The following is a 25,995-nucleotide window of genomic DNA, read 5'->3' on the forward strand; positions in this document are numbered from 1 at the left end:
CAAACTTTGCATATCGGCACCTCAGCAGGCCATTCCTAACAGTCCCCATACAACTTTGCGCTCTGGGACCGCCTCATGCAGATTCCATTATGAATGTACAACACTGACTAGCCTGAATAAACAAACTGTAAAAAAGGTAAGCTATTATGAAGCTAAATTTTTTTCAAGAAATTGTGGGGTTTTACGTGCCAAAATCATGACATGATTAAGAGGCACGCCGTAGTGGGGCTCTCCGGAATAATTTGGAACCCATGGGGTTCTTTAACGTGCACCTAAATCTAAGTACGCGGGTGCTTTCGCATTTCGCCCCCATCGAAATGCGACCGCCGTGGCAGGGGTTCGACCCCGCGACCTCATGCTTAGTAGCCCAACAAACACCACAGCCACTAAGCAAGCAGGGCGGGTGCTAAATTTTTTTTCAGAGCTTTACTGATTCGCTTGTGTTACTTAATGACACTCGAGAAATCTACGCATATCTGTACTTCAGCGTACCTCTCAAGTACGTTGACATAATTTCAGATGGCACAGCTAGAGCACCAGAAAAGTGTGAGCCACACATTGACGTGTTCTCTTCAACAATGGACCTCACTGTACATGCCCTGTCACAACACGGCCATCCCTACAGGAACACACAGACCACGGCGTTTTTCTTGTCTTTTTTGCTTCCACGCAACGCTTTATTTTACAAATGAACGAAAGCAGTACGCACAGCAACACTACCATCAAGCACTCTGCACAGGTACTATTGAAAACAGGAGGAACAATACTCTTGACTAGAAGGAGAAATACTTGTGGCGCTGTTGACTCGTGCGCACGGTGGGCGTAAGAGCAGTCTCTGGAAAGGCACTTGGTACTTTCTCCTAACGGAGTTCTTTAGGAATTCATGCTCGCTTCTCTCATCATCCAGTGTGATCACAAGGTTACTTTGCCACATGCGCGCTCAAGACAGCACGCACGCCAGGTGGCGCTATGCACGCGGGATGACACTACGCATGCGCGGTGGCGCAGATGTCCAACGCACCGGTTTGTTCCAGGAAATGATGCATCAGTCTCTCACTTCAGTGCTGTAAATGCAGCCTTCAGATGGCGTAATCTAAATGCAGCCTTGCTGTAGATACAGTACACGTCGGCATTGGTACGTGTTCTTTGACTCAAGTAGTGGACTGGACTAGACAAGTTCAACAGCGCATACTTCACGTGACGGGAAAGCGTTTGCAGAAGGGGGCTTCCCTGTACGAGCGCTAAAGCGGGCTCCGTATATTATTAGACTCTCAGACTACGGACTATGCTAAACAAACCTGTTGGTGCCATAAGGGTTAGCATCACGTCTATAAATTAGAAAGCAGTAGGTGAGCTCCTCTAAGAATGAGTTGCAAGTTTCCGCGGTCGAATGTTGGGCAAGCTTCGGCTACATCCAATGCCGGAAACAAGTACTAATTCACACATCAAACTAACAATGGACATGACGACACATGTTACAAGCGTGTGAGATGAGTATGAACTTTCAAAATGTGTAGGTGCTTTATAAAGAACAAAGCGTCAAATAACAGAAACATATTTGACGAATGTTGCTCGGGCTAAACTGAATGTGTGACGTGGGCTCATGCCAACGCATTCACAAATGAACACGCATTCCCATTTCTCTCAACAGTTATTAAACAGCAAAGAACCCTTCACCACAACAATTAGCTCCACGATCAGACTTTTCCGAGTCAGAGGGCTATGGCTCCGGCAACGTGGTATGCATACCACAATGCCACATGTACCAACCCAATCATTATTGTATGGCTAAATTTTGATGGTGTGATTTATTCTGACACGTCTGCGGACACAGCCAGAGAACAATATCCACATGTGCGCGAAATTTGAAGGCGTCATTACTTTGAAACGTCTGTGGACACGGCCATAGATGGATATCCGGGTGTTGTATGCAGCGGTGCCCCGAAGCAGCGAGGTGTTCGGCAATGCAGTATAAGACGACTAGTGTGTTCCCACTCCACCTTCGCAACTGACAACCCTTTCTTCCCACACGTTGACTACAAAGCGCTTGAATCTAGTGAAAAAGAAAAACGCGTGTACCCGCAGCACGCTACATTCTTTCCCGAGAGGAACGTCAACGTCCGTTCGCGGACCCGTCGAAAACCGGGGGAAATAAAGCGATCACGATGCAACAGGCGACACCGCAATAGGCACACCAGCATCACCGGCCATCTTGGGCTCTTCCTCGGACTCGCTGTCCGAGTTGGCGCTCGTCGGGTCCCAAAGCAGCCGGTCGTAGCTGGGCGGGCGGGCGGACACGAACCGGCTCGCGGCCAGCATGGCCAGTCCGCCCACCACCCCGACCACCGCACCCGCACCCAGCGTGGTGCGGACGCCCAGCCAGGCGGCGGTGCCGCCTCCGGACAGGGCGCCGATGCAGAACCCCAAACCGTTGTGGCAGCAGCGCATGACGACCAGCAGACCGCGCTCGGTGCTCAGCCTCGTCGAGGAGCGGCGCGCCCACCGCTCGCAGGCGACCCACAAGAGCACGGTCGAAGGCGGGGACAGGAGCTGAGCCACGGCCGCCAGCTCCCAGCCGGACTGCACGTAACAGGCGCACCGGGCTGCGACGCAGACGATGCCGAAGGCGAGCCAAGCCAGCACGCGACTGGGCAGGCCGCCGGCGCACAGAAGGAATAGTGAGGCAACGTTGGACACCGCCCTGGCCATGAGCACGACGCCGAGCTCGACCCTCTTGCCGGTCTCCTCCAGATGCCACATAAAGAAGGTCTGCTCCAGGCCTGCCAGCACACCCAGGAAGAAGAGGCCGCCAACGATCAGGGCTCCCTCGAGGTTCTTGAGAACTGTCCCGACGCCACGGCAAGCTCCGGAGGTCGCTTGGCGACGAAGCGGCTGGTACGGCTCGGGAAAGAAGGCGGCCAGCGGGAGCGAGGCGAACACGAGCGTCCCGAAGGCGGCGAGGTAGACCTCCTGGAAACCCCACGTGGCCAGCGGCAGGCAGGGCGCCTGGGAGGCCAAGATGGCGACGGCGCCCAGCACGAGGGCGGTGACGACCGCCGCGTACGTCTCGTGACTGCGAGACTTCTCGGTGGCGTCGATCTCGTCCAGGAAGGCGAAGTACGACTCGTCCGCGACAAACTTGGCCAGCGCGAACGTGGAGCCACCGAGCACGACGGCTGAGGCAAGGAGCAGCAGCGCGGCGTCGTCCAGGAACGGGTCGGCGCTGCTCATCCGCGAGCCGTCGCCGGTGTCGCCTTCCGCGACGTGAGTAACGACAGGGCAGTCCGGGCTTGTCTCATCGCCCTGACAATCCGGGTCCGCGGGCACTGGAGGCATGCCCTTCTTGTCCTTGATCGGTATGGAAACTTCGTCGAGAGGGTGCACCACGTCCTTAGATGCGTTGTTCGCGAGTGGAGGGGACGCGGGACCTGGCGGGCGCCGAGTCGTTGCAGCTGCGACCGCGTCGCTTTCTTCTTCCGACACATTCGGTGCCCTGCGAACTCGCAAGTGCATTCCTCCTACTGCGGCCGTCGCCCCACGCGAAGACAGAAGGAAAGCCGGGTCGGCAACTAGAGGCACGGCGGTGGGGAGTTGCTCGTAGGTCGGAGAGGGCGCCGGAAGCGGTCTCCCGCTACCATTGTTCGCTTCTCCTCCCCGAGTAATGCCGCCGCCATGTTGAGCGCCTTCATCTTTGACGCGCCCTCCCGCCGGTATTGAAGGTATCGATCCACCAGTCGAATCAACGACGACGCCCGTGTGCGTGCCACGCGCCGACGAAGACGACGTCCGCTCGGACGCTCGACACGGCGACACCCACTCACTTCCGCCGGAAGTCGTCGTCGTCGGCGGTATCGCGAGCAGCGACAGGTAGCAGACGATCGAGACGACGCTGCTGGCCAGAAGTACGGAGCGCCAGCTGTTGCGGCGCCACCTGGGAAGCCACAGCGCGGCGGGAACGAACAGCCCGGACAAGATGGCGGCCACGGAGAGTACGACGCCCGCCTGCAGCGCGGTCAGCCCGTGGTGACGCAGGAAGATGGGCACGAACGGATCGAGGCAGGCCCGAGCGGCGGCGTCCAGGCTGAAGTAGGCGGTGGCGACCGTCTGCGACGATCGCACGTTGTACACGCTCATGGCTCGGCCCGGCTGCAGACGGCCGACTGAGGGTTTCTGACGGAGCACTCCTCTGTCTTACGCCAGAACTGCTCCGGCTACACCTGCAAGAGAGAACGGCACATATGAGACGTTCCACCAACACAATGTAAAATGAACGAAAAGAAAGAGACACCTCTTACGCGTGATTACTATGGAGAGTGCGATGGGGCATCGCTAGACATGTAACTGCTAGAAGCGCTGCGTCGCCAGAACTTCGCGTACGAAATACGGTAACGCCTCGTGGGTCAGTGTGGGGAGCGCAAAAACGTGGCGACGTCGTTTGTTTTAATTATGTGTGTAAATGCGTAGCATTAGATGGACAAGTCGGTCGAAAAATATTCATGCGAAGCCAGAAAAACAATTTCCCAATACATGGCGAGAATGCGTAGTTGAAACCCACTGCGTGCGCGGTTAATACTGGATGCGATCCGGAGTACCCTGTCCGCGATAACAGAAGGCGCGCCGGCACGAAATATTCTATGAAACCCGTCCGCTTTCGCCGTTGCCCATACGCCATACGTAGAAAGGAGGCGTTGGACATCGGCCAGAAATACCCAAGCCTATACTAAAAGGGGGACATCAAGCAGTACCGGACGTCCTGGCAAACACCCGGCCAGTTAGCATGGATGATGGGTAAAGGGTACCCAAAATGAAAGGATGCTCAACTGGTGCATTATATGCACGCGCGCGCAGCCATCCCTCTAGCGCTGCCTATGACGACATTAACGCGCTCGCTATGCCGCACCGGGTATCGTAAAAACAAGTTAAGCGACACCTTCCTGAACGAGATCTGTCGAATCGTATAACGTTACACATGGCGGTCGGCGTGGTGCGGATCGCATGAGTTCGGCAATGTAAATATGCGCATCTCTCTGCTCGTGCTCCTCACGCATGCATAGGGTTGTCCCAGCTAACGTTGGCCAAGCTGTTCAACGAAAAAAAAAAATCCTGAAGCAATACACGATTTTAAGGCCAATAGTGTTCGGCCGACAGACCTCTGACGACCGAACACCCGTATAGGTCTTATAACTGTATCTTGCACCGCGTATATATGTTCTTTTTTTCGTTGAACAGCTTAGTTAAGGTTAAATGGGGCACGGTATAATAACGCACATCACAAGTCCGACACACATCGTTACCATGCATAACACATTCCGCACACGATCCCGACCGCCATATAATGCTACGCATATCTGGGACAGTTCCCGTTCAGGGAGGTTCCGCTTAATTTTGTTCAATTATATAGACAATCCAGGCGCATTTCTGCCGTCGCCGTGGTGTTCCGTGTAAAGTTCCAGGGCGACGTCGTCGTCGCCGCGCGCCCTGTGTGCGAGTGAAATCGTGCGGTGAGCTGATGATGGCGGCTCAATCTCGCGGGAGCAACGGGGGGAAAGCGGTGACGAAGCGCGCCGTCTCCCGTCGCGCGGGATGCACAGGGGGGAGGGGAGGTGCGGGGGGGGGCGTTCAATTACGGCGGCTGCTGCGTATGGTGCGGCCGCGCGCGTCCTATGTTGAAAAGCGATCTGCGATGAGCACAGGTGCGCCGTGGGCTCATGGCTTCGTGGGCACTTTGTTCAGGCCGATTATAGTTTGTGTTGAAGCAAGAGGCAGCACGAAGGCCAATTCACTCGCTGCTGCTGCCGCGCTTCCTTACTCCAGCGTTTTGACAGTGAGTTTCCGCGGTCGAGTGAGCTGTGTTCATGATTGCTTGTGCGCGCATGCACACTCGTTAATTTAGGTAGTAAGCGAATGTTTACAAGTTTATACGGCCGATAAATCTACTAATTCGTATAGCTGTCTACTAATTTGCTATCGCAATCGATGCTTCCCCTTTCAGGCGATACTGCGACTTTTCTTTTGGTACATAACACGGTACGTCGGTGAGTAACGGCTACCAAAGTTACAGATGACAATATTGACACTTGCTCTTATTTATCCTTTTTCCGGGGACTGCGTTGCACCCGCTAACAAATTAAAGTTATCGCTCAGCGCGAGACGCGCTTGCATGACCTGGAACTTACTCGAACATCATCGTTGTTTCTACTCACTGCGTATGTTATCGATGAACTTTGTGTAATCAGATTGTATGCGCGACGCGAATAATGTAGTACTTTCTGGAAGGTATGCGAGTACCAGGGAATACCCTGGGACCTTCGACGAGTCATGTATAACAGCCGACTGCGCTCGACACTATCGTAGCGCTTCCAGCGTATGCAATTCTCCAATTCGCTCTGATGCATTGTACATCACATTCCATGTTCCATGTACGAAATTCTCCATGGGTGTACTGTTGCCTTTCCGAGTTAGAAATACACTTTGAGACATTATTCAACAGTATTCAACAACTTCTGTTGAATGTTTATAGAGTGCAAATATAAAGCCGTTCTTGGACAGGCCGCACTTTATACGTCCTATAATCGTTCCTCTGTAGAATTCAGTAAACATGATGTCATATGATGGCACATCTTTAGAATGGGAATGGAGAGCCAGTCTATAGACAGGCCGCATTAGAAGTTCTGAACACGTTTCTATGAACATTCTTCCACAGAATGTTGTACATATGATGGCGATAAGCCCTATATATACCGCTTATGGAGGGTGAATGGAGAGTCAGCCTATAGACAAGCCGCATTAGAAGTGTTAAAAGCATTCTATAAACATTTTTTGATAGAACTTAGTACATATGATATCAATAAACCCTCTATGGAACGTTTATAGAGGGCGAATGGATAGCCATTCTATAGACATGTCGGGTTAGAAGTTTTAAAGACGCTCCATAAAAATTAATTTATAGAATTCGGTACATAAGACGTCAATACACCATTTATTGCACATCTATTGCGTGTGAATGAAATCACTTTTTTTCTATAGACCGGTTTTTTTAGACTTCTTGCAGAGATTCTGTGCAGACGACTATATAGATCGCGAGTTCCTATAGAGTACCTTTTGACTCCATATGTACTCATTAGGAGTTCTAAAGAAACTCTAAATCTACTTTCGTAAGGCTCACTCAATTGCTTTTGTCTACGCACAGGCTCGCCAAATAAAATCTACTTTCATGATTCAGAGTTTCGCTACTTTCTTCGCCACCCCGACAACGTGACAGTAACGCAGGGACACATGCTTTTGCAGCACAGGGTCAAGAAACGTCCGGAAGCGGGAATGCTCTTTCCTGCATCTCTGCGCATTTCTCTGGTGCGGGAAAAAAATTAAAGGATGGCCCGTCAGCGGAAGCAATCACGGCCAAATTTCGAACTTGCCGCCTGAAGTGGAGCGGTGGCGTCGCCATGACGTTGTGGGGTCCCTCACACCCGTGCTCTTGGGACAAAGGAACGACAACACAGTAGTGCAAACAATCACAAGGGCATAGTAAAGTTTCGTTCGTTCTCTGTCCTCGCTTCACCGTTGGAACTTGAAGCTTCTCGGACGATGATCGGCAGTTTTTGATCAAACGCAGGCAGGAAGCGATGAGGTCAGATGTACAAGAAATATTTATAGTTGAACTTTTCTATATACATGGCAGGTAAAACAAATACATTACAAACTTGAACAATTGAGAAACGCAGTCTCACTCTTCGACGGTCTCAATGACTGTTAGAGCCCAGACTCGTTTTAACGTACATGGTACGGAGGCTCACTGATCTATCAGCAATCCTGATTTCAGCCAAGTCTAACGTACATGGTACGGAGCTCACTGATCTATCAGTAATCCTGATTTCAGCAAAGCCTGAGGGACAGCATGTCGTCCCGATTTTTATAGCCCAAATATACAAAGAAAAAAAAGGCGGTAGGGCCGTTGGCCCGTCCCACAGGTTCAGTTGCCAATCAGGGTCAACCGTTTGTTAAGCCACAACCCACAGGGATGGGCTTACTCTTAAAAATAAACATATTGGAAAACAAAGCTCTTTTCCTTCTTCGCCAAAACTCCGTTGCCCTCTCATTTCTCCGTAGTTAGTGACGGGCTCAGCAAAACACGCCAGGCCCGAACAAGTTATCGCTAGACCGTTTCAAATCCCAACGGCGTCTCTGGGCCGCAACTGTCTCGGAAGCAGGGGCATCGATACCACGTAGTGCGGCCGTACTCAAAGTTTGTCCGCGTGGGAGACTGATGGCCCTCCTTGTCCTTCGAACTTATTGTCTACAAGACAAAGTTCTCCGAGTGCGTGTTTCCAAGACGCCGTCGTCCGAATGCACTTTTTACGTGTGCACCGCATTCCTACAGCGTGCACTGTAAGCTGGCCTTCGACACCACACAGGCAGTCGCACCCAACAACAAGGCTGGCGATTGCGTTCCGGACGCGTAGAAGATTAGGTCCATGCTCACTGCATGCGGAACGGGGTCAGAGTTGCTAAGCCCTTCTTAACCTCGGCGGCGCCTCCAATTAGTCAGGCACTCGGGAGCCACACTCACAATACCTTGTACAGCGGTCCCTTTCAAGGCTGGTCTGTGTGGACTCGTGTGACCGTCGGCGGACTGCCAACACCGTGCGCACAATGCCGACTTCCCGGAATCGGCACTCGCCCACCTGGCACCTGCCGCGACGCGTCACCCAACACCGCGCGGTGCCTGTGACCCCACATAACACAGCAACTGTCGCCCGGCTGACACGGGGGCAAGTGAACCCCCTCTCTATGCACAAAGCACGTGGCCGATTCGTGACACTTAAGAACCCGAACAATCAGAGCGACCTTACAGGCATTTATTGCACCTTTCATAGATCAGTGCCTGCTAGCCGAGTTCCTATCCACAAAACATGCCGATGGGCGCGCGACAAATCTAGAAGTCTGACTCACCGCGACCGGAAGCGAGCGAATATGTTCGCCCCATGCTGGATCCCAGCGCCTGGTCCTTCGCGTGTATGGTCACGCGAATCGTGGCGCGTTCGAAGGCGGCCACGCGAGGCGGTCTCGCAGAAGCATCGGTCGCCGCGCGCACGGAATGTCCACGCCGCGCGCCGACCCGCCGGGGAAGAGGGTCGCTCCACGCGCGGCACGGCACGTCCGTGCTGCTTGCTGTCTCGAACCCAAGAGCGCAAGCGCCTTCCCTTCGGCGCCCAGGTAACCTCGCCTATCGGCGGCGTTAGCAGCGCAACACTCGCGCCATCTCTCGCACTGCGCTTCAACCACATCGGTCGGCGCAGACGTCACGCGGCGAAGCGGGAGTACAGGAGACGCGCTATGCGGGAAGAACATATCAGGGGACGCGCGAGAGTCGCGCATCCCCACAACGTCATTCAGCTGCATTTTCGCTTGATTTGACCGCTTTCTTTTTCGCGTGTCTGTACAAAACATTCCAGAAGAACGCGGCCAGGTCGAGCGTAACATTATTCCTTTTGAAAAAGAAAAAAAAATACGCTTCGCCATAGCCCCAACGAGCCGTTTCCAGAATTTATGACGGTACAGGGAGACGAAAAGGAACTTTTAACGTGACGGCAACGCCGATTCATTTTTTTTTCCGCTTTTGCGTTTTTTACAGCCTTGCCAAGCCTCCATTCACCGTAATATCTCAAGTTATACGGGGCACTTCCGACCGCGACCGAGCCCGATCGGGATCGAAATTTTCGATTTCGGTTAGCCCAAGCAGCGGCAAGGAGCCAATTGAGTTCGAGAAATTTCGAAAGTGCCTTATATAAGACTGGGGGGTTAAGGGTGGCATATTTGCAGTTCCACAAGCGTAACAGTCGAGGCTAAGAAAAAAAAAATATATTCCTCCGGACAAGATGCGACTGCCTTTGCGTCCTCTTTTTTCCCCCCAGTAAACGTGTGATGCGCAGAGGCTCCGCGCCAGCTGACCACGCATTCTCAACGCCGCGAGAAACGCCGGCTCGCAGCCGTCAACACCTTCGCCAAACGATCCCCCTATCCCGCCCCCTAATTGGAATTCTAATTAGAATTAATTAGAAATCACCGATTGACGCACACCAAAGCACGGAATCGTATAGACTTTAGAGAGCCGCCAGGTGAGCGCGACTTCGGGGAAATTCCCGGAAACCCGGAAGTAGAAAGCGAAAGGCAATGACGTCAGCAATGACGTCACACACAAGCAGGCGGCGCGCCTTTTAACCGGCTAATTAATATAAAAAACAGTTGCCTCTGCGTTCGATTCGTGCGCTGTGTTCGCCTAAAGTTTACCTAGGAGAGAGAGAGAGAGAGAGAGAGAAACATTATTTGGTTTCTTCAAGGATTTAGCGTCTCGAGGTCTCCGTCGTCTTCTTGGGCGCCGGCGACTTGGAGCCTCTTCCGGCAAGGGTGGGCCCCTATTCCAGGGCTCCACTGAGCCTAGCTACCTCACTAGCGTGCTGCACTAAGGCCCTTTGGGCCGTGAGCTCGCAGCTGGTAAGCCGACTCTCCTATTGCTACGCACTGGGGTTATTGTGTTGGTGGAATGATTTATTGTGTTTACATTCCCATGTGACATGATATAGTGTGGGTGTGGCCCTGCACCATGGGCAGGTGTCTCTGTATTGTGTTGGGTACATTTTGTTTAGGATGTATAAATTTGGGAAGGAGTTTGTCTGCAATCTGCGCCAGCTCGTTGCTGCCTCCTTCGTTAGAGCTTTGTGCGGTGGGGGATATTTGGCTCTCGTCCCTCTCTATAAGTTTAAGATTTCTGTGTATCCTCCTTCACAAGCGTGTGGGTAACATAAGGAACACCAACGCCGAGGTGCGAGTGCAACTAAGAGACACTCAAGTCAAATATTAAGGTCGCCTACCGCTTTGGCCGACATTTTAGCCTTCTTCAACATCGTTACGCTTTACTCTGCAGAGTAGAACGAGTCTCGAAGCTAACCTCTCTGCGACGCGAATTTTTATAGTCACGAGGCTCCCCCCCCCCCCCGCTCGGTCGCGGTCCTTCCACCTAATTACGTCGCGTATAATTAAGCGCGCGAGACTTCATTTTCTTTTTCTAACCCCACCTTCGGGTTCACGTACGTTCCCTCCACAGCTCATATGTTAAACCCGTCCAACCGCACGCCGCTTACTCACCGAGCTCACGCTAACTACATAGCTTCTATCAGTACACAAGCAGCAGGTTTTATAGGGCAAGAGGCTTGTTACTGAAGGAACGAGGAGCAGGCGACTGCGCTGACGCAGCTCCTATATTCGCTATTCGTCGGTCTGAAAAATAAATTTCGCCAAGTAGCCATCGTAAATTCGGCCATGTACGTGTCATATATGAAACAAACAAGTAAATATAGTCCGCTTCATCTGAGAGTGCTGACGTCTGTGCACGTATTGCGAAACCCACCAACATACGCATTACTATACCACGCATAAAGGACGTTGTGTGCACCGCGAAGAGAGAGAACGTGACCGATTATGGTACGTAAACTTTTTAGCGGCCCGAGCATCGAGTGACACTCTTGTTTCTTGCGCAGCACTTCCGGTTCAGCTCCTGAGACGACTGGGTAGGAAATTCAAAATTAATCAGAGAGGGAAGTACGGTACGAAAATCATAGGTTCCATTATGGATATGATATGAAAGCATAAGTTCAGTTAGAATTCGAGTTACTGAAGCGTCTGGAATAATTATAATTAATTAGAAATCATCGATTGGCGCACACCGAAGCACAGAATCGTATATGTTTTAGAGAGGCGCCACGCGAGCGTGACTTTGGCGAATTCGGCGAAAACCCGGAAGCAGAAAGCGGAAGGCAATGACGTCACACAAAAGAAGGCGGCACGCTATTTAACCGGCTAATTAATGTAAGGAACAGTTGCCTCCGCATTCGATTCGTGGGTTGCGTTTCGCCTAGGGTTAACCTAAAGAACACCAACGGCCAGGTGCGAGTCACACGGGAAGATTTAATGTAATTAGAATCGAATGGCATTCGCATATAATCCCACTAATCGTGATTTACACGGGAAAATTTAATGGCATTCGAATGGAATGACATTTGCCATCGAATGAGTTAGGGGAACTCATTCGAATTCGATTTCGAACTGAATGTATACTCTTGACCGCAGATAGACAACAGCGACAGGCAACGTGAAAAAATAATGTTGCATCAGCAAAGTCAGAAGACATATTTTTTAGACTTATAAAAAGGAATAATTATTTTTGCCGCGATGATATTTTTCACCACGGGCTGTGCTCAAGCGCTATTTCTCTTTGCATCAGGAGTCTGGTGCGGCGGTCGGCCATATTGGATGTGTTGATAGAAGTGCTTTTAGTTGTGAATAATTGGCGTCAACGTGTTTTCGTCCGTTTTAAAAGTGCTCGCAAAACGTCCTTAAACGCGTTTAACAGGCACAAGATTTCTTTGGATTTCACAAATTGTGTTGCAGATCGCCGTTGCTATGATTTGCGAATGCCGTTATATTTTATTGTGTAGCACCGCAAGAGGCCGAATGACATTAAATCTTCCCAAGTCAAAGCTTAGGGTCGCCTACCATTTTCTTTTTTCTTTTTCCGAGACTGCTGCGCCGCCTGTTGCACAAAAGACAAGCATGCAGGCTGCGCGCAATGATCCGCGCGTCAGAAAATCGGGGAAAAAAAAGAAAGATGAGGCGGTTGTCGCGCGGCAAGGCGCGTTTGTGCAGTCAACGGCATCGTTTTATTACACACCGCAGTCGTGAGCCGTTCACAGGCCGCGACGCAGCTGTCGGAAAGCATGAGACTTACCCAGAGGGGCTACAGCACGACGGCTAGAAGAAGACGGCCAATAAAGAATCGTTGCCGAGGGTCGTAAAAAGAAACGGGAGGTGGGCTCCGTTTACATAGAGACGTGCGAGGTCGGGTTTTCTGCGGCATCATAAAAGGAGTTTTACTTCATTTTTTCAAAATGCGGCAATGTGAATTAAGGCCGATCTCGTCGCGGAAGTACATCGTACGAATGCGAAATTAGCGGCGCCGTTGCGGGCGCTGTAACGTTTTTCTTGTCGCGTGACCCGAGGCCAACGCCAAATGCTTCAAACTATCGCTGGGACGACAAAGACGTTTTCAGACGTTCAAAAAAAAAAAAAACGCCGAAAGGCCGCCCATGTTTCCGGCGGCGAACACAAGACGCGCGGTCCTGCGTGGGCGTTTGTGCGCCAGGCGGGGAAATATATTTTCTCCCTTTCCCTCCAACAGTCGGAGCGACGAGGGTGCGACAACAGCTGTGCCTGCGACGAAATGCGCTTCGTGACGGTCGCGCAAGCGCCGGACGTGGCCTCAGAGAGATGAGCCACCCAATCTCGAAGGCCACGCTTGGGACGACCGTTCCCTCCCTGTCCTGGACTATAGCGTTCCCCGGAGTACGCCACCCCTTATCCGCGTCATCGCCGCCGGAAAGCCTTCGCCTTTCCCTTTCCTTCGCGAGCAGCTTGTCGAGCTGACTGCTCGTTACGTAACGACGAATTTGAACCTGCCATTTATTTTACTTCGTTCTAAGACGCCTCGTCTCTGTCCAGGCCCTCTCCGCTCATCGACCTGGTCACGGGCCAGGTCACTCGGCCAACAATATACCAATGAGACTCGAGAGCCTCGTGAAACGGCCCTTAGGTGTTCCCCTAGAGCGAACACCTATAAGGGCCCGAAAGATTTCTAAATGCAATACGGGTTCTATATGTAACCTTGCTAATTATAGCAGGCGTTTCTCTTTATGCGGAATAGGTTCTTTTAAATGTAACTGCCATACTAATGCCTCTGCTGTTTTTGGAGGCAGGCTACGCGAGTGAGCGGACATTACCATGAAATAATTTCTTTTCGACAATAATCGGTCCAGTTATCTAAAATGAGCTCATTAAATTTTTAAATTATTTAATTTAGACCACGCGTTGTACGTGCGATATTGAAGCCGAGAAGCAGTGAAGTTATGTCTGCACAGCAGAAATGCTATAGACTAGTACCACTAGTCCCAGACATGCATCTCGCGAATCTGCTACAAAATGCCTTGTATTTCCAGTTAATGTCACCCCGAACTGTTAGCTAGAGGCAGACTTTTCGGGTACTGTTAAATGGATGGATCGTATTGAATATCGTATAGCCCATTTTAAAAGCACATACATCTCGGAAATGGCGCTAGTATCAGGATTTCCGCTACGCAGACATCACTTCACGACTCGCCGGCTACAATTTCGCAATTAAATCTGTCATAAAAGCGAGAGAAAATTTTACAATTGACAGATTTCACGTAAATGGCAATATTTACCGTCGGAATTTTTTTTCCTGCTGCTAGTGTCCGCCCATTCGCGTAGCCTATCTCAAGGAATGGCAGTGACCATATGGAAGTTTCTGTTAAAAGAATGTGCGGCCGCCTCAAAAGAAACACCTGGCACACAGGGCTGATTTTACCAGATGGACTTGCAACAGTCTCACTCATCTATACCATATGCTATGCGCAAAGGTTATCACTGACGCGTTTAGTGTCATGTCTGTGAGGTTCGTTTTTTTGTAGAAACACTCTTACCGACATAACCCCAATAAGAAAATAGGACGTCATAAAATGTTACAACCCGAGCGCGCCCACCCGTACAGAACTGAGCACAGGAGAACAAAATAGCGCACGTGGCGGCACGTGCGTACTCCTAATTAGCATACGAGACAACTGCTATAGGGCACACGCCTGTCCTGTACAGCCGCCGCCAGACCCGAACAATGGCGACACGTATATAGCGGCTAGAGCATATACAGAGTGTCCTAAAGAATAAGAACAGGGGACGTAGGGAGCAAATATCGAATGCTCGTTTCTTTTTTAGAAGACGCATAGAAGGAAGAAGAGAAAACCGAAAGAGAGAGAGAGAGAGAGAGAGAGAGAGAGAGAGAGAGAGAGAGAGAGAGAATAACTTGAGCTGTGTTGGTAGGTCGCCTTCCACAATTTCATTTAAAAAAGAAAGAAAAGAAAGTCACTATTACCGTGAGAAGAAGCTCGGTGAGCCAGAAAAACATGCAATGACAAAATTCAGCGGCGATTTAGCGGTAAATGCGAGAAAACTATGCGTTAGCACTGCTCCGCACGTACTCGGCGTACCGGATTAATGATATTACGCCGCGTTTACCACATTGCGTCGTGCCTCTTCGAGCAGCGAAGTGCGATTCAACACTGGTCTGGAGCAGACCGCCACGAGTGTGTATGTATATACCGGGTGTTCATAATTAACTGCAGGGAGGCACGCCAACACCACCCGTGCAAATAGGTTGTGTGGCCAGTGGGACACAACATGAGACGGTAATCATCGCTGTCAGCAGCTCAACGAACTAAAATTGAATAATTAACTTTTTTGTTGACAGCAGTGAGTGGGGTGTGTTTGTATTGAAAGGTTAAGAGGGAGTCGTGTTTCCGCAAGGTATCGGTTGGAAGAATTCTTCCAGCGTGTCTGTGGCTTCGAGATATCCGACTGCAAATCTTAACTGTCGTTCGCACGATTACGCGCGATTAGACGCGTGCGAGTTAAAAAAGGTTCTTCCCGATGCGACGCGAAGGTTACGACTGTTTCCCTTCCCCTCTGAGCATGGCGAAATCGAGCTTTGACAGCGCGGTGCGCCGTGAAGTTGTTGCTCTTGATTTCAATGAAAACCTATACAGTACTTGGAATTAGCAGTCACTTCATTTGCGTAGCCCAGGCAAGGACCACGCCCGCTCGTCCAGTCACCACTGCGCACGCGCACTGCCCACCGGCTTCTCCGCTCGCGCCATTTTATCTCGGCATGGCAGCTGCCGCCATCGTTACAGGCTGAGCGGTCGCGTGTATACGACAGCGGTTCCGGGTTCTTAGATCTTTTTTTTATTTCGCCAGCCGAGAGGGGAAGGGGGAGCGTTATCATCTTTGCCCAATGCCTGCGCCCCGTTGTCAGACTAAACGCCGCACGCAACAGCCGCGTCACATCGGGGAGGTGCTTTCATCACGCGAACGACAATTGCATCACGCGAACGACAATGCGTCATTACAACGACAATGCGTCATCACGCGAACGACAATTAAAACTTGGACTCGGATATCTCGGAGCACAGGCAAGCTAGCATTCTTCCAATTGATACTGTGTAGAAACGCGACTGCCTCTAACCTTTCAATATAAACATACCCACTCGCTGCAGTCAACGAAAAGTTAAGTATTACATTTTGATTAATCGGGCTGCTGACAGCGACAATTATCGTCTCACTTTGTGTCCCCCTTGGCCACATAAGTTATTTGCACAGGTGGTCTCCGCATGCCTCCCAGTGCTTAACTGTAAGAAAACTATAAAGCTTAATTTTGAACGCCCTGTATATACAGAGCACCCCAGCTAACTTTTAGCCAGAGTTTTAAAATATGAGAACGCCACGTAGCTGGACAGAATCAAGGTAATGTTGTCTGCCCTCGCTTGGAGATACTCGAGCTATCTTTTTTTTTCATTCCGCCCAATTATATATTTAGCCTTAATTAATTAATCAACTTCTCGAACATATTATACTTGGATGAAAAGTGTCGAGGAGAAAACTGCAGAGCAAAACGAAAAGCTCCCGATACAGCTTTCTGTTTCTCAATACGTGCTACATAAAAGTGTCTTTTTTTTCCGAGCGTGAAAGCAGCCCGCAAACGCACGCAAAATTGCCGCGCGACTGGCCGCTCGGGGCTCCTTGCGTGTATTGCACGGATGCACAACGTAGGTAAACGTTCTGTGTGTGTGTGTGTGCGGGGGGGGGGGGGGGAGGTGACATCGACGAAGTGTGAGCTTCCCCGATATCTTTTTTTTGAATTTCGCGCCTAAAGTGGCGAGTTATACATACAGCAGAAAGTGCTGAAGGCCATCAGGATGTAGTGCGCGGACGTCAGCTATACATGCTTTGGTATCGAAGAAGCGCTTTGATGTCACTTATACAGTTCGCCAGTGCATTACGCTGTTGTTGTTGCAAACAAGTCGAGCCATGTGCCTCGCAGCGAACCATTCCTGAAGACCCGCGCATGCGCCAGTAAGCAGAACTGCCAGCAGAACTTGAGAGGTACGTATACAGTCAGTGGTTTCCCGTCGTTTTCATCACTGAAGCGCGGCAGTATACCTCGCTGGCAAGGTATAGTGTCATCAGGCGTATTGCGCTGTCTAAGAATTAGTTGAACGCTCGTATATAATAGCCTGGAGGATGCACGCACGAGAATGACCCGCGCTTTCGCGCGTACGCGTTCTGTCCTGGGTCTACTGGATTTTCCTGTATCCTGGTGCGGACGTTAAAAGGGGATTGCAGATACATACATACATACATACATATATATATATATATATATATATATATATATATATATATATATATATATATTTGTTTTGCCTCGTAAATCGGAAGTAGCGCGCCGTAAGATCCGATTTCGACATTGTTAAATATGCCTGTACCATCAGCCTTAGCCTATTTATGTCCAACGCAGGGCGAAGGCCTCTTCCCAGCGACACTCCAATTATCCATATAGTCTTCAGCCAGCCGACCCGGCCCAGCTGACGCCTGCGAATTTTCCAATTAATTGGTAAATGAAATGATAATTAAATTACAGAACAGGCAACTGTCACTATACGTCGACGATTGCCAGCAGTGGACTTTCTCCTCTTAACCTTTTCCTTTCCTAATCCAGCGCTTCCTTCATATAAGAGCCAACTGGGCTCAGTCCTGGTTAACCTCCCCTGCCTTTCATTCATTATTTTTCCTGTTTCCCCTCCTTCACCTCGCTAATTAATTTCATCACACCACCTAATTATTTGCCATCTTCGACTACATACACTTGCCTTCTTTAACTAAATTACGGGATTTTAGGTGCCAAAACCACCTTACTATTACGAGGCACGCGTTAGTGGGGGGGGGGGGGGGGGACTGGATTAAATTGCGCGGCCCACGGGCCTTTTCCGCATTTCACCCCCATCGAAATGCGGCCGGGATTCGAACCCGCGCGCTTCGCAGTGCAACGCCATCGTCAGTATGCATCAGTCGAAGGCGTCTATAAACACTTCCCTTGTCTTGGCTCCCATTCCTGTGAACCTAACAGACAGTCGGTTCTCCGCCCTGGGCACTGCACGGTCATACCCAGCTCCATTTTCCCCCCTCAACGTCAACCAGAATATCGGTCTATAACCCCGTTCGCACTCTCATCCACACCTCTGCCCTTCAAGGCCTGTACCGTTACGCCAAACAATAGATAGTTTTAGGTTAGGGGACGCAAGCGGGTTGCGTACGCGAGAACTACGGGCGACGGTACTGCGCAGACACAGACGTAGGGGGGTCTGCTCATGCGCAGTACCGTCGCCCCTAGTTCTTGCGTATACGCAAGCCGCTTGCGTTCCCTGAACTGAAGCTCTCTATTTTCTTTTTCTGCGTGCATACATCACAGTAAATCGTAACGGCGATGAATCCTTCCGTTACGGCAACTGGAGACAATACAGATGAGAAATGTTCGCTGCGGCGCTGGCCTTCTCTTTCTTTTGTTTCTCTTTTGCAAAGTATACAGGTTGTTTTCGAGGTGTGTGTGTGTGGGGGGGGGGGGGGGTAGAGGGGGTGCGGAACTACAAAAGACGATATAAGGCTGCGAAGGCTTCAAACACACCGTCCGATATTTTGTTTTGCCTCAAAATAAACCACGAGAGCGCAGAACCCCTACACTTGTAGGGTGCACACGACACTCGCCGCGCGGGTTGTTCCTTGTTCCGCAAACCGGCGGCCCGAATTCGATAGCGTGTCTAGAAGTGGGGCGCTGTCTGATTAGGACCAGCACCGCCGAGCGGGCGGCTGGAGCACTTCCGGTGCGGCGGCAACGGCCATTCCACATATACCAGGGTGTTTCACGTAACTTGAAGCAAGGATTAAAAAAGAAAAGAGTGGTTTGGTTAGCCGCAGCTGAATTAAACCAACGGCACATTTGCGGTCATGTGGCGCCGCTTAGAATGTTCTTTATATTCCGCGTTATTAGTTTCTTAACCGAGATGAATTATACCAAACAATTAATGTTCACTTTAGGGCCAACTGCGTTTCATTGCGTGGCAGAGGGGCTTCAGAAACGAACAATTAAATATTTGTTTGTGGCACCGTATACTTACATGCTGCGTGGCGATTTTTCTTTCGCAGTTTAAAGAAAGCCCGCGAAATATGAAGTAAGTGGGGCTCGGCCGAAGCGATTACCGTCAAACTTTTTGCAAGCCTAGGTCCGCCTGCGCGTGGTCTCCGAGATCCGCGCAGACGTGCGATCTCGGAGGCCACGCCATGCAAGCAAGCAACGCTCTTTCTCCTTTGCAAAAGAGACGAGTAACTTAAATGGGAGGCAGGCAATATTCCAGTTGACATTACGACGGAGAAATGTAGTCGGGCTGGTCATGTAATGCGCACAACAGAGAACAGGCGGTCTACTTAATTTGCAGCATGGGTGCCAAGAACTGGGTCGGTCTGATGACAGCGAACTGGCTAGGTCTTATGAAATTAGGAAACTTGCAGGCCTAAAATGGGGTCAGCTGGCGCAAGACATGGGGGGAGATCGCTGGCAGATGGATTTCGTCCTCCAGTGGATGTAGATATGGGCTGATGGTAAACAATGAACCCAAGTGTTCCTGTAGTGGCAAAAACTTGATTTGGGCAAAGTGCTTCACTTTGAATAAAACTTGAAGCAGCGCTAAGAAGATGAACGACAACAATCGAAAACAAACACAACAAAGCCGTGTGATCTTTCAATAGATCTTGCAATTGGCAGTACAGTGCTCATCCTCTCGTGTGCGTATTCGATTGTTGTCTTCGTATTCTTAGTGCTGCTTCAAGTTTTACCCAAGTGTTCCTCTTCGGTGGCTGGAACGTTAAGTCATGATCTCCCATTGAGCCTCAAACATTCCCCGCAGCTCGGTTGTAGGACAAATCCTTTCCCTATATGTTTATGGTTAGACACGCACTCTGGCCACAGCTGCTGCTTTAGCAGCTTTACGTGTACACGCCAAACGAGGCAGTTGCTAGCGTCGCAGTGGCTATCGCGCCTTCCAAAGAAAGAAAGAAAGAAAGAAAGGAGCAAGGTTTCATGTTTGCCGCTGTCACTCACGTATGGCATGCCAGTTTGTCTTTTTCCGCCCTTCTGTTCTTGCAGGGAACGCGGCCTGTCACACAACTGAGCCCACTAGCCTGACAAAGCACCGACCAGTTGCCAGTAGCGCAACATACTCGAGACAGAAAGCTGCAACTTATTCCTAAAATGCTATTTAGTAGGGATGTGCAAAATGTTCGAAATTTAGAATACGAATGGAATAGTCTTTCCTATTCGATTTGTATTCGATAATTCACAATTTGAAGACGTCAAATATTAGTTCTTTAGAATACTACACTAGAGGACAACTGCAGTTGTTGCAGTCTACACAGAGATAAAGATCGATGCGAATTGAGCCTTTTCTGAATGATTCTGCTGCAAGATGAACCGTGGTTGTTAGTTCAACGACAGCGCGCAAAACTATTATTGCAATGACGGGCTATGTCTCAGCGGCACAAGCACGTCAGCAACAGCATAGTTACGATGCATGTGACTCGTCGTTCTAACACAATGCCTGCGCATAACTATATTCTTATCGATTATCCCTTGTCACCCGTCATGCTACAAGTACCTCGGAGTTCAAATAGCTAACAACCTATCATGGCATGTCCACGTAGACCACATTTCTAACAACGCTAACCACATGCTTGGTTATGCGCGTTGGAATTTTCACTGTGCAGCGTCTTCTCTTAAACTCTCTCTTTGTAGAACACTTGTTAGTCCAAAACTGGAACACGCCTCTGCTGTTTCGGGCCCCTGTCAGCTCACCCTTATTAATACACTCAAATGTATTCAGTATAAAGCCACTGGTTTCATTCTTTCAAATTATTCCCATCATGAACACACTCTGACCGGAGTGCACCCTACTGCGAGTACACTCGACTTGCGAAGTTTAGATTTAGGAAAGTGCACTTAAGTCGAGTGGCACTCTCTGTAAGTGCACTTAACTTGCCCGCTTGACAGGGGTATTAGTTGAAAGTAGAGAGCGGCAGTTGGAGGGGGGGGAGGGGGCAAACAGCGATATGGGGGCAGACGCTCAGTAGAAGGCATGCATGGGAAAGAAGCTGGTGTCCGTGTCTATGTGCTCTTCTTTTACTAAGAAAACAACAGAGTATTGTGTTCTGATCCCTGTTAAATGTGTCTATGTGTATTCTTCTTTAAACGATCACAACTATAACATACATATATCATAAACTAGAACTACGACACATGTAAATACTGTGAACAAAGCACCCTTCCGGCCTCTTCGTATGTATATTTTCACGCTATAATTGATATTTATAACTCAAGCTATAGGGCGGATTATTGTGTTTTGTGGGTGACGCGTAGTTATACTGCCCAGTGCATACGAGGCGCGGGTTTGATTCTTCTCTGTGTTGTGAACAACTGGCTAAAAGAAAAGAGAACGGTCTGTGTGCTTAGATATTCGTCTTCAGTACTCGCCTCGACAGTTGGAAGTCCTGGGTTCGACACCAGCCACCACCCGTGGTTATAAACTCGCACGTTTTAAAGCTTGGGGGGAAAAGCCTATGCTGCCTTCGGCTATAGACATTATAGCCAAACAGGAGCAAACACACACAAAAAAAAGCTTTATGCCGTATGAAGACGAGTATAGCTGTGTCCCGTATGCACCGTCTACATGAGAAGATGCTGTCAGGTGTGGTTCCAAATGCTGAGGTCCTAAGAGTAACTAAGCACTGGCTGAGAGTACGCCTATCTCTCAATGCCGAGCTTGTCTTACCGTGCAAGTGCTATTCACCCTTTTTCGTGAAGCCGTTTGCTCTAGAGTGAAATGAGATGGTGCTTTCGGCGGCGTGCCACACGTCACCTCAGCAAAAGCGCACGAATACGAAAACGTCACCTCTTCTGCCTTGCTTCTGTGCGATCAGCTGTCGGAAATGCAAATGGGTTTTCACCAACTCACTGTGTCCCATTCATGCTTCAAAATATGGAGCGGTGGAATGAAGACGTGTGCAGTAGTTGGCTGCAAGAAATCACTGGCATATTAAGGAATGGAATCAATCTGTGTGTTCACAGACCACTGCTACATAAGGACTGCCTGTGTTTCCAGCTCTTCGCGATGCAGAGTTTGCATCGACGAGAAACAAAAATCACTCATCCACCAGTGTTGTAGCGCTAACGTACAAGGAAAGGACTTCATCCACGGAATGTCTGCATGAGTGAGTACCGCTCATTATACAGTGACAAGGGAGTAGCACCACTTCTTGGCATATGGTAAGTTTTTTGCATGTTATCTACACACATCCACCCCAACTCACAAACAAACTTACGTCCACTCTATCACCAGTGTATCAATAATAAGTGAATGTGCGCGCACTTGAATCAATGCGCCAAAGCATGGCTGATGGCGACAACACCGACAGTACACTAATGTTCGAATTAGCTGAATGTTTCGTAACGGTCCACACATTAAGCGAGTGACTAGCGACAATACGTATTTACTACAAGCTATTACAACGTACAGGACGTCTACGTTACAAGCCTTGTGCCCAGTAAGGATGAATCTATCACAACTGAGCACAACTGTGAGCGATCGGGCAGAAAATAAACAATTAGGTAGCAGCCACCTGGGGAACCTTACTGAGTCACAAACGTGACAAGCCGCCGCTTAAAAGCATTTGGTGAATAAAGAACGAAGGGCTAAGCACACTGATACTGATTCAATTCATGAGCGGAAAGTTAAGATGGCTTGTAATAGATCTTTAGTCCCGCATTTATTACAAGCACTTTATACGCTGCTCACGCCGTTTGAACAGAGCGTAATGAACCCTGAAAGTGCTTCTATGTCCTTTGAAGCTGTAGCCAAAACTTCCCGTGTCGTCCACCCAGTCCCCATCTATGATATCAGCCGAAACAGAGGTTCACAGCACCGAGCCGGCACCATGTGTAAACACGCAGGCGCTTGAGGCAAGCAATGGACGTGTTAATACGAGACCAAACATGGCGGCATCCACGGGATCACCATGAAACGGGTCAACACAGGATGTCTCGGTTAACATGGACCGAGGTTTAAAAGAAGATGGATCATTTTGCGTGAACGAAACTGTCTGTGGTGACATTCAATTACCTTGTTACAATTAATTTGTTAACTTGCTATTTAGTGCCCTAATTTTCAGGTCATCAATTAAGTTGCAGACACTTATTAGAATCATCGAACTGGGTTGTTTTCAGGTAGATAAAATTAGCGTACCCAATTTTTACAGCTGAACAGGGATGCCTGCGAAACATGAAACGCTTGCCAGTGGCTTCTCAGGTTGACAGCGAATATGTATCTCGCTATGTTCATGTAAGACGACGAGTCTTCTTTAAAAAATAATCTGTCAGTGTTAGCTGGGAGACCTTGTATATTCAGTAGCAGTTGTGACTATGCATGTCTGCGTCACAATAAAGAAGTTAGTTGCAGGATATTGGAGCAGCTATATACACAAAGCCACAATATGTGATGCCCATGTCGTGACAGAGCTGCCCGTGTGCGTATATTTCATCATCTCTGTAACTAATAAACACTTTCTAAACACGTTAGGATTCCATGGCGAGGCTAACGTTATATGCGATAACAATGTTCATCGGAACAATATGTCCTATAGCCTATCATATAGTTATTTAGGACCAACCAAATGACAAACATCGGAGCCATTCAAGAATATATGTTGGACCATGCAATGCACAACGTTGGCCTGGTTGGCAGCTTTTTTTAAAACAACGTAGGCACCACACCCAGGTATCCACTCAATGTCAATATCACAAACTACACTGAAGCTATTTCAATTGCCAAGCCTGGCCCAATGAATCCTCGGCTGGGGCCACACATCTTGCCAAGTTTAGGCAAGCAGAGTTTTTTTTCCCCCGTGGGAATGTTAACATTATATGAACACAAAAAATTCCGAATCGGCAGCCTCTCGCACATCATTTCTGTACAATTACGTATATTTACACAGTTACTTCCAGGAAAGGAAAATCAAAATGCCTTTTACTTCGCACGTTGGCCATGTCTACCTACGAGACGTTAACGAGGTCGCTTGTTATTGACATGATGCCGTACGTCTATGACATAAACAGCTCGAATCACCTGTCCTGGCTCTATCGCCTTCATTAGTACTGACCGCGACAACCTGCAGGAGATGCGTATGCTTGGGACTCAGTTAAACTGCCTATAAGTATTATTATACAGGATACCATGTATTTTACTCTAATTACAGACACACACACACACACGCTCACACACACACAAAAGGAAAGAGTGAGAAAAGAAAGAAGAAAACGCGAGAATAAGCTAGGGCCGGCATACTCCGAAAGCACGCTAATTAGTACTCCAGCGTACATCCATCGATACCATAATAAAAAATCAAATGCATTGCGATAATCTCAAATATGTGATGTATAAAGATGTGCTCCGAACTGCATAGCGTAGCACATATAGTGCACTATAATGTCACATATTATAATGGTGATTTTCATAGGAATTCAGAAGAGCTATCTTCACATATTACCTTCGCTATATAATTTTTGCAAGATATAGCTCTAAAGGAACGTCGCATGCACGCATGCCACAAGAAGGAAAGAAAAATAAGTGAAACGATCGAGAATTCAGCTTAGTTTCAGTTGTTTTGTGTGCGACTTTTGCTGAAGCTGCGCATATATAAAGCGTGCATAGCGATTTAGAAACGCATTTTCGATGCACGTCTTTCCCGAGAGTTTCTTTTAAAACGTCGATCGTTATAACGATGTATATAACTTCCCTATTTGTACTACAAACGAAACAGAGCTAGCGTATGCAACATACCCCGACGTATACGCCAACAAAGCTTCAGGCGTTTGCTAACAGCTGCGAAACAGCGAGAAAGAAATGCATGTAACAAAAAGTGAGAGGACACACAAGCTGTCATAGCTCACCGCACGTGTGTAGTGAACGTACGCTCCCTTCAACTTTAGGGAATGCGACAGCGGATGGACGACTAGAAAGGTCTGCGTCCATCAAGTGACAGAACGCGCTGTCTCGGCTACGCGCATCGCACAAATCACAAAAGAAAAATACTGGAGGATTTGCGTCTCGGCTCAGAAAGAGGCTCCGCCCGGGCGCTAGGTGAAACTAGTGAGCAAGCCGGGCTTCGAATGGGCAAGAAACCACTTGAGTTTCGGGAGATATAGTGCCTTCCCGTCGTCGGTAAAATCAGCACGGCTTCATATTCAAATCAGCACGGCTTCAATTCACGCTATATAGATGCTACGATGCGCTGAAAAGAAACAAACTTACGCGCGTAGGTGTGGTTGTTCTTTTGGCGTTTCCGATCGCAGGTAAGCGACGCTGTAGTGCGTAGCGGCGGCGTGAAGTTCGGCCAGGCGCACGTCGTCGTCCCATGGTCGCCCGGTGCAGCTAGCGCTTTCCGTTTGTCAAAATGCTCGGTCGTAGCACACGGAAAAACACACACACCGTCACGATTCACGAAGCGTTCGCGGCGGCTTTCGCAAACCACACCGAGAACGAGCACATCGCAGCTGCTGGCAGCTCGCAGAACGGCAGCTTGCCTGGAGCGGCTGATATGGGCGGAAGAAGAATGAAAACAAGAAAAAAAAAAAAAAAAAGATACAAGCAACCCCCCTCCCCCCCCTCTTAGATGCAAAATGGCACAGTGTTCCCACTAGACGTGTTTGTACCCAGGTTTCGGTTTCAGAGAAAAACGAACCAAACTCTCACGCCTACATTATACGCGCTACGTCGTTTGACTGTTTCATTGCTGATATTTATTGCAACGTTATCGTGTTTGTCGCAGAAATAAAATTTATCTGCGTTACCTTGTTTTATTCTCCTTGTGCGCTTGGGAGTGGGTGCACCGAAAGGTAGAAATTAGGCCAGCGCTTTCTTGATCGTCTCCACGGCAACA

At 49.3% G+C, this 25,995-nt stretch overlaps 1 protein-coding gene across 1 annotated transcript; it reads right to left on the minus strand.

Annotated features, from left to right (window-relative positions):
* Positions 1 to 626: 626 nt before the first annotated feature.
* LOC142590194 (major facilitator superfamily domain-containing protein 6-like) lies at positions 627 to 25,661 on the minus strand. The gene is made up of 2 exons (XM_075702100.1): positions 25,368 to 25,661; positions 627 to 4,217 (listed from the first exon to the last, which is right to left on the minus strand). The coding sequence occupies exon 2, from the start codon at positions 4,132 to 4,134 to the stop codon at positions 2,161 to 2,163; it is 1,974 nt and encodes a 657-aa protein (XP_075558215.1). The 5' UTR covers positions 4,135 to 4,217; positions 25,368 to 25,661; the 3' UTR covers positions 627 to 2,160.
* Positions 25,662 to 25,995: the final 334 nt, after the last annotated feature.

This window comes from Dermacentor variabilis, chromosome 8, assembly GCF_050947875.1.
Source record: "Dermacentor variabilis isolate Ectoservices chromosome 8, ASM5094787v1, whole genome shotgun sequence".
In the NCBI taxonomy this organism is placed as follows: Eukaryota; Metazoa; Arthropoda; class Arachnida; order Ixodida; family Ixodidae; genus Dermacentor; species Dermacentor variabilis.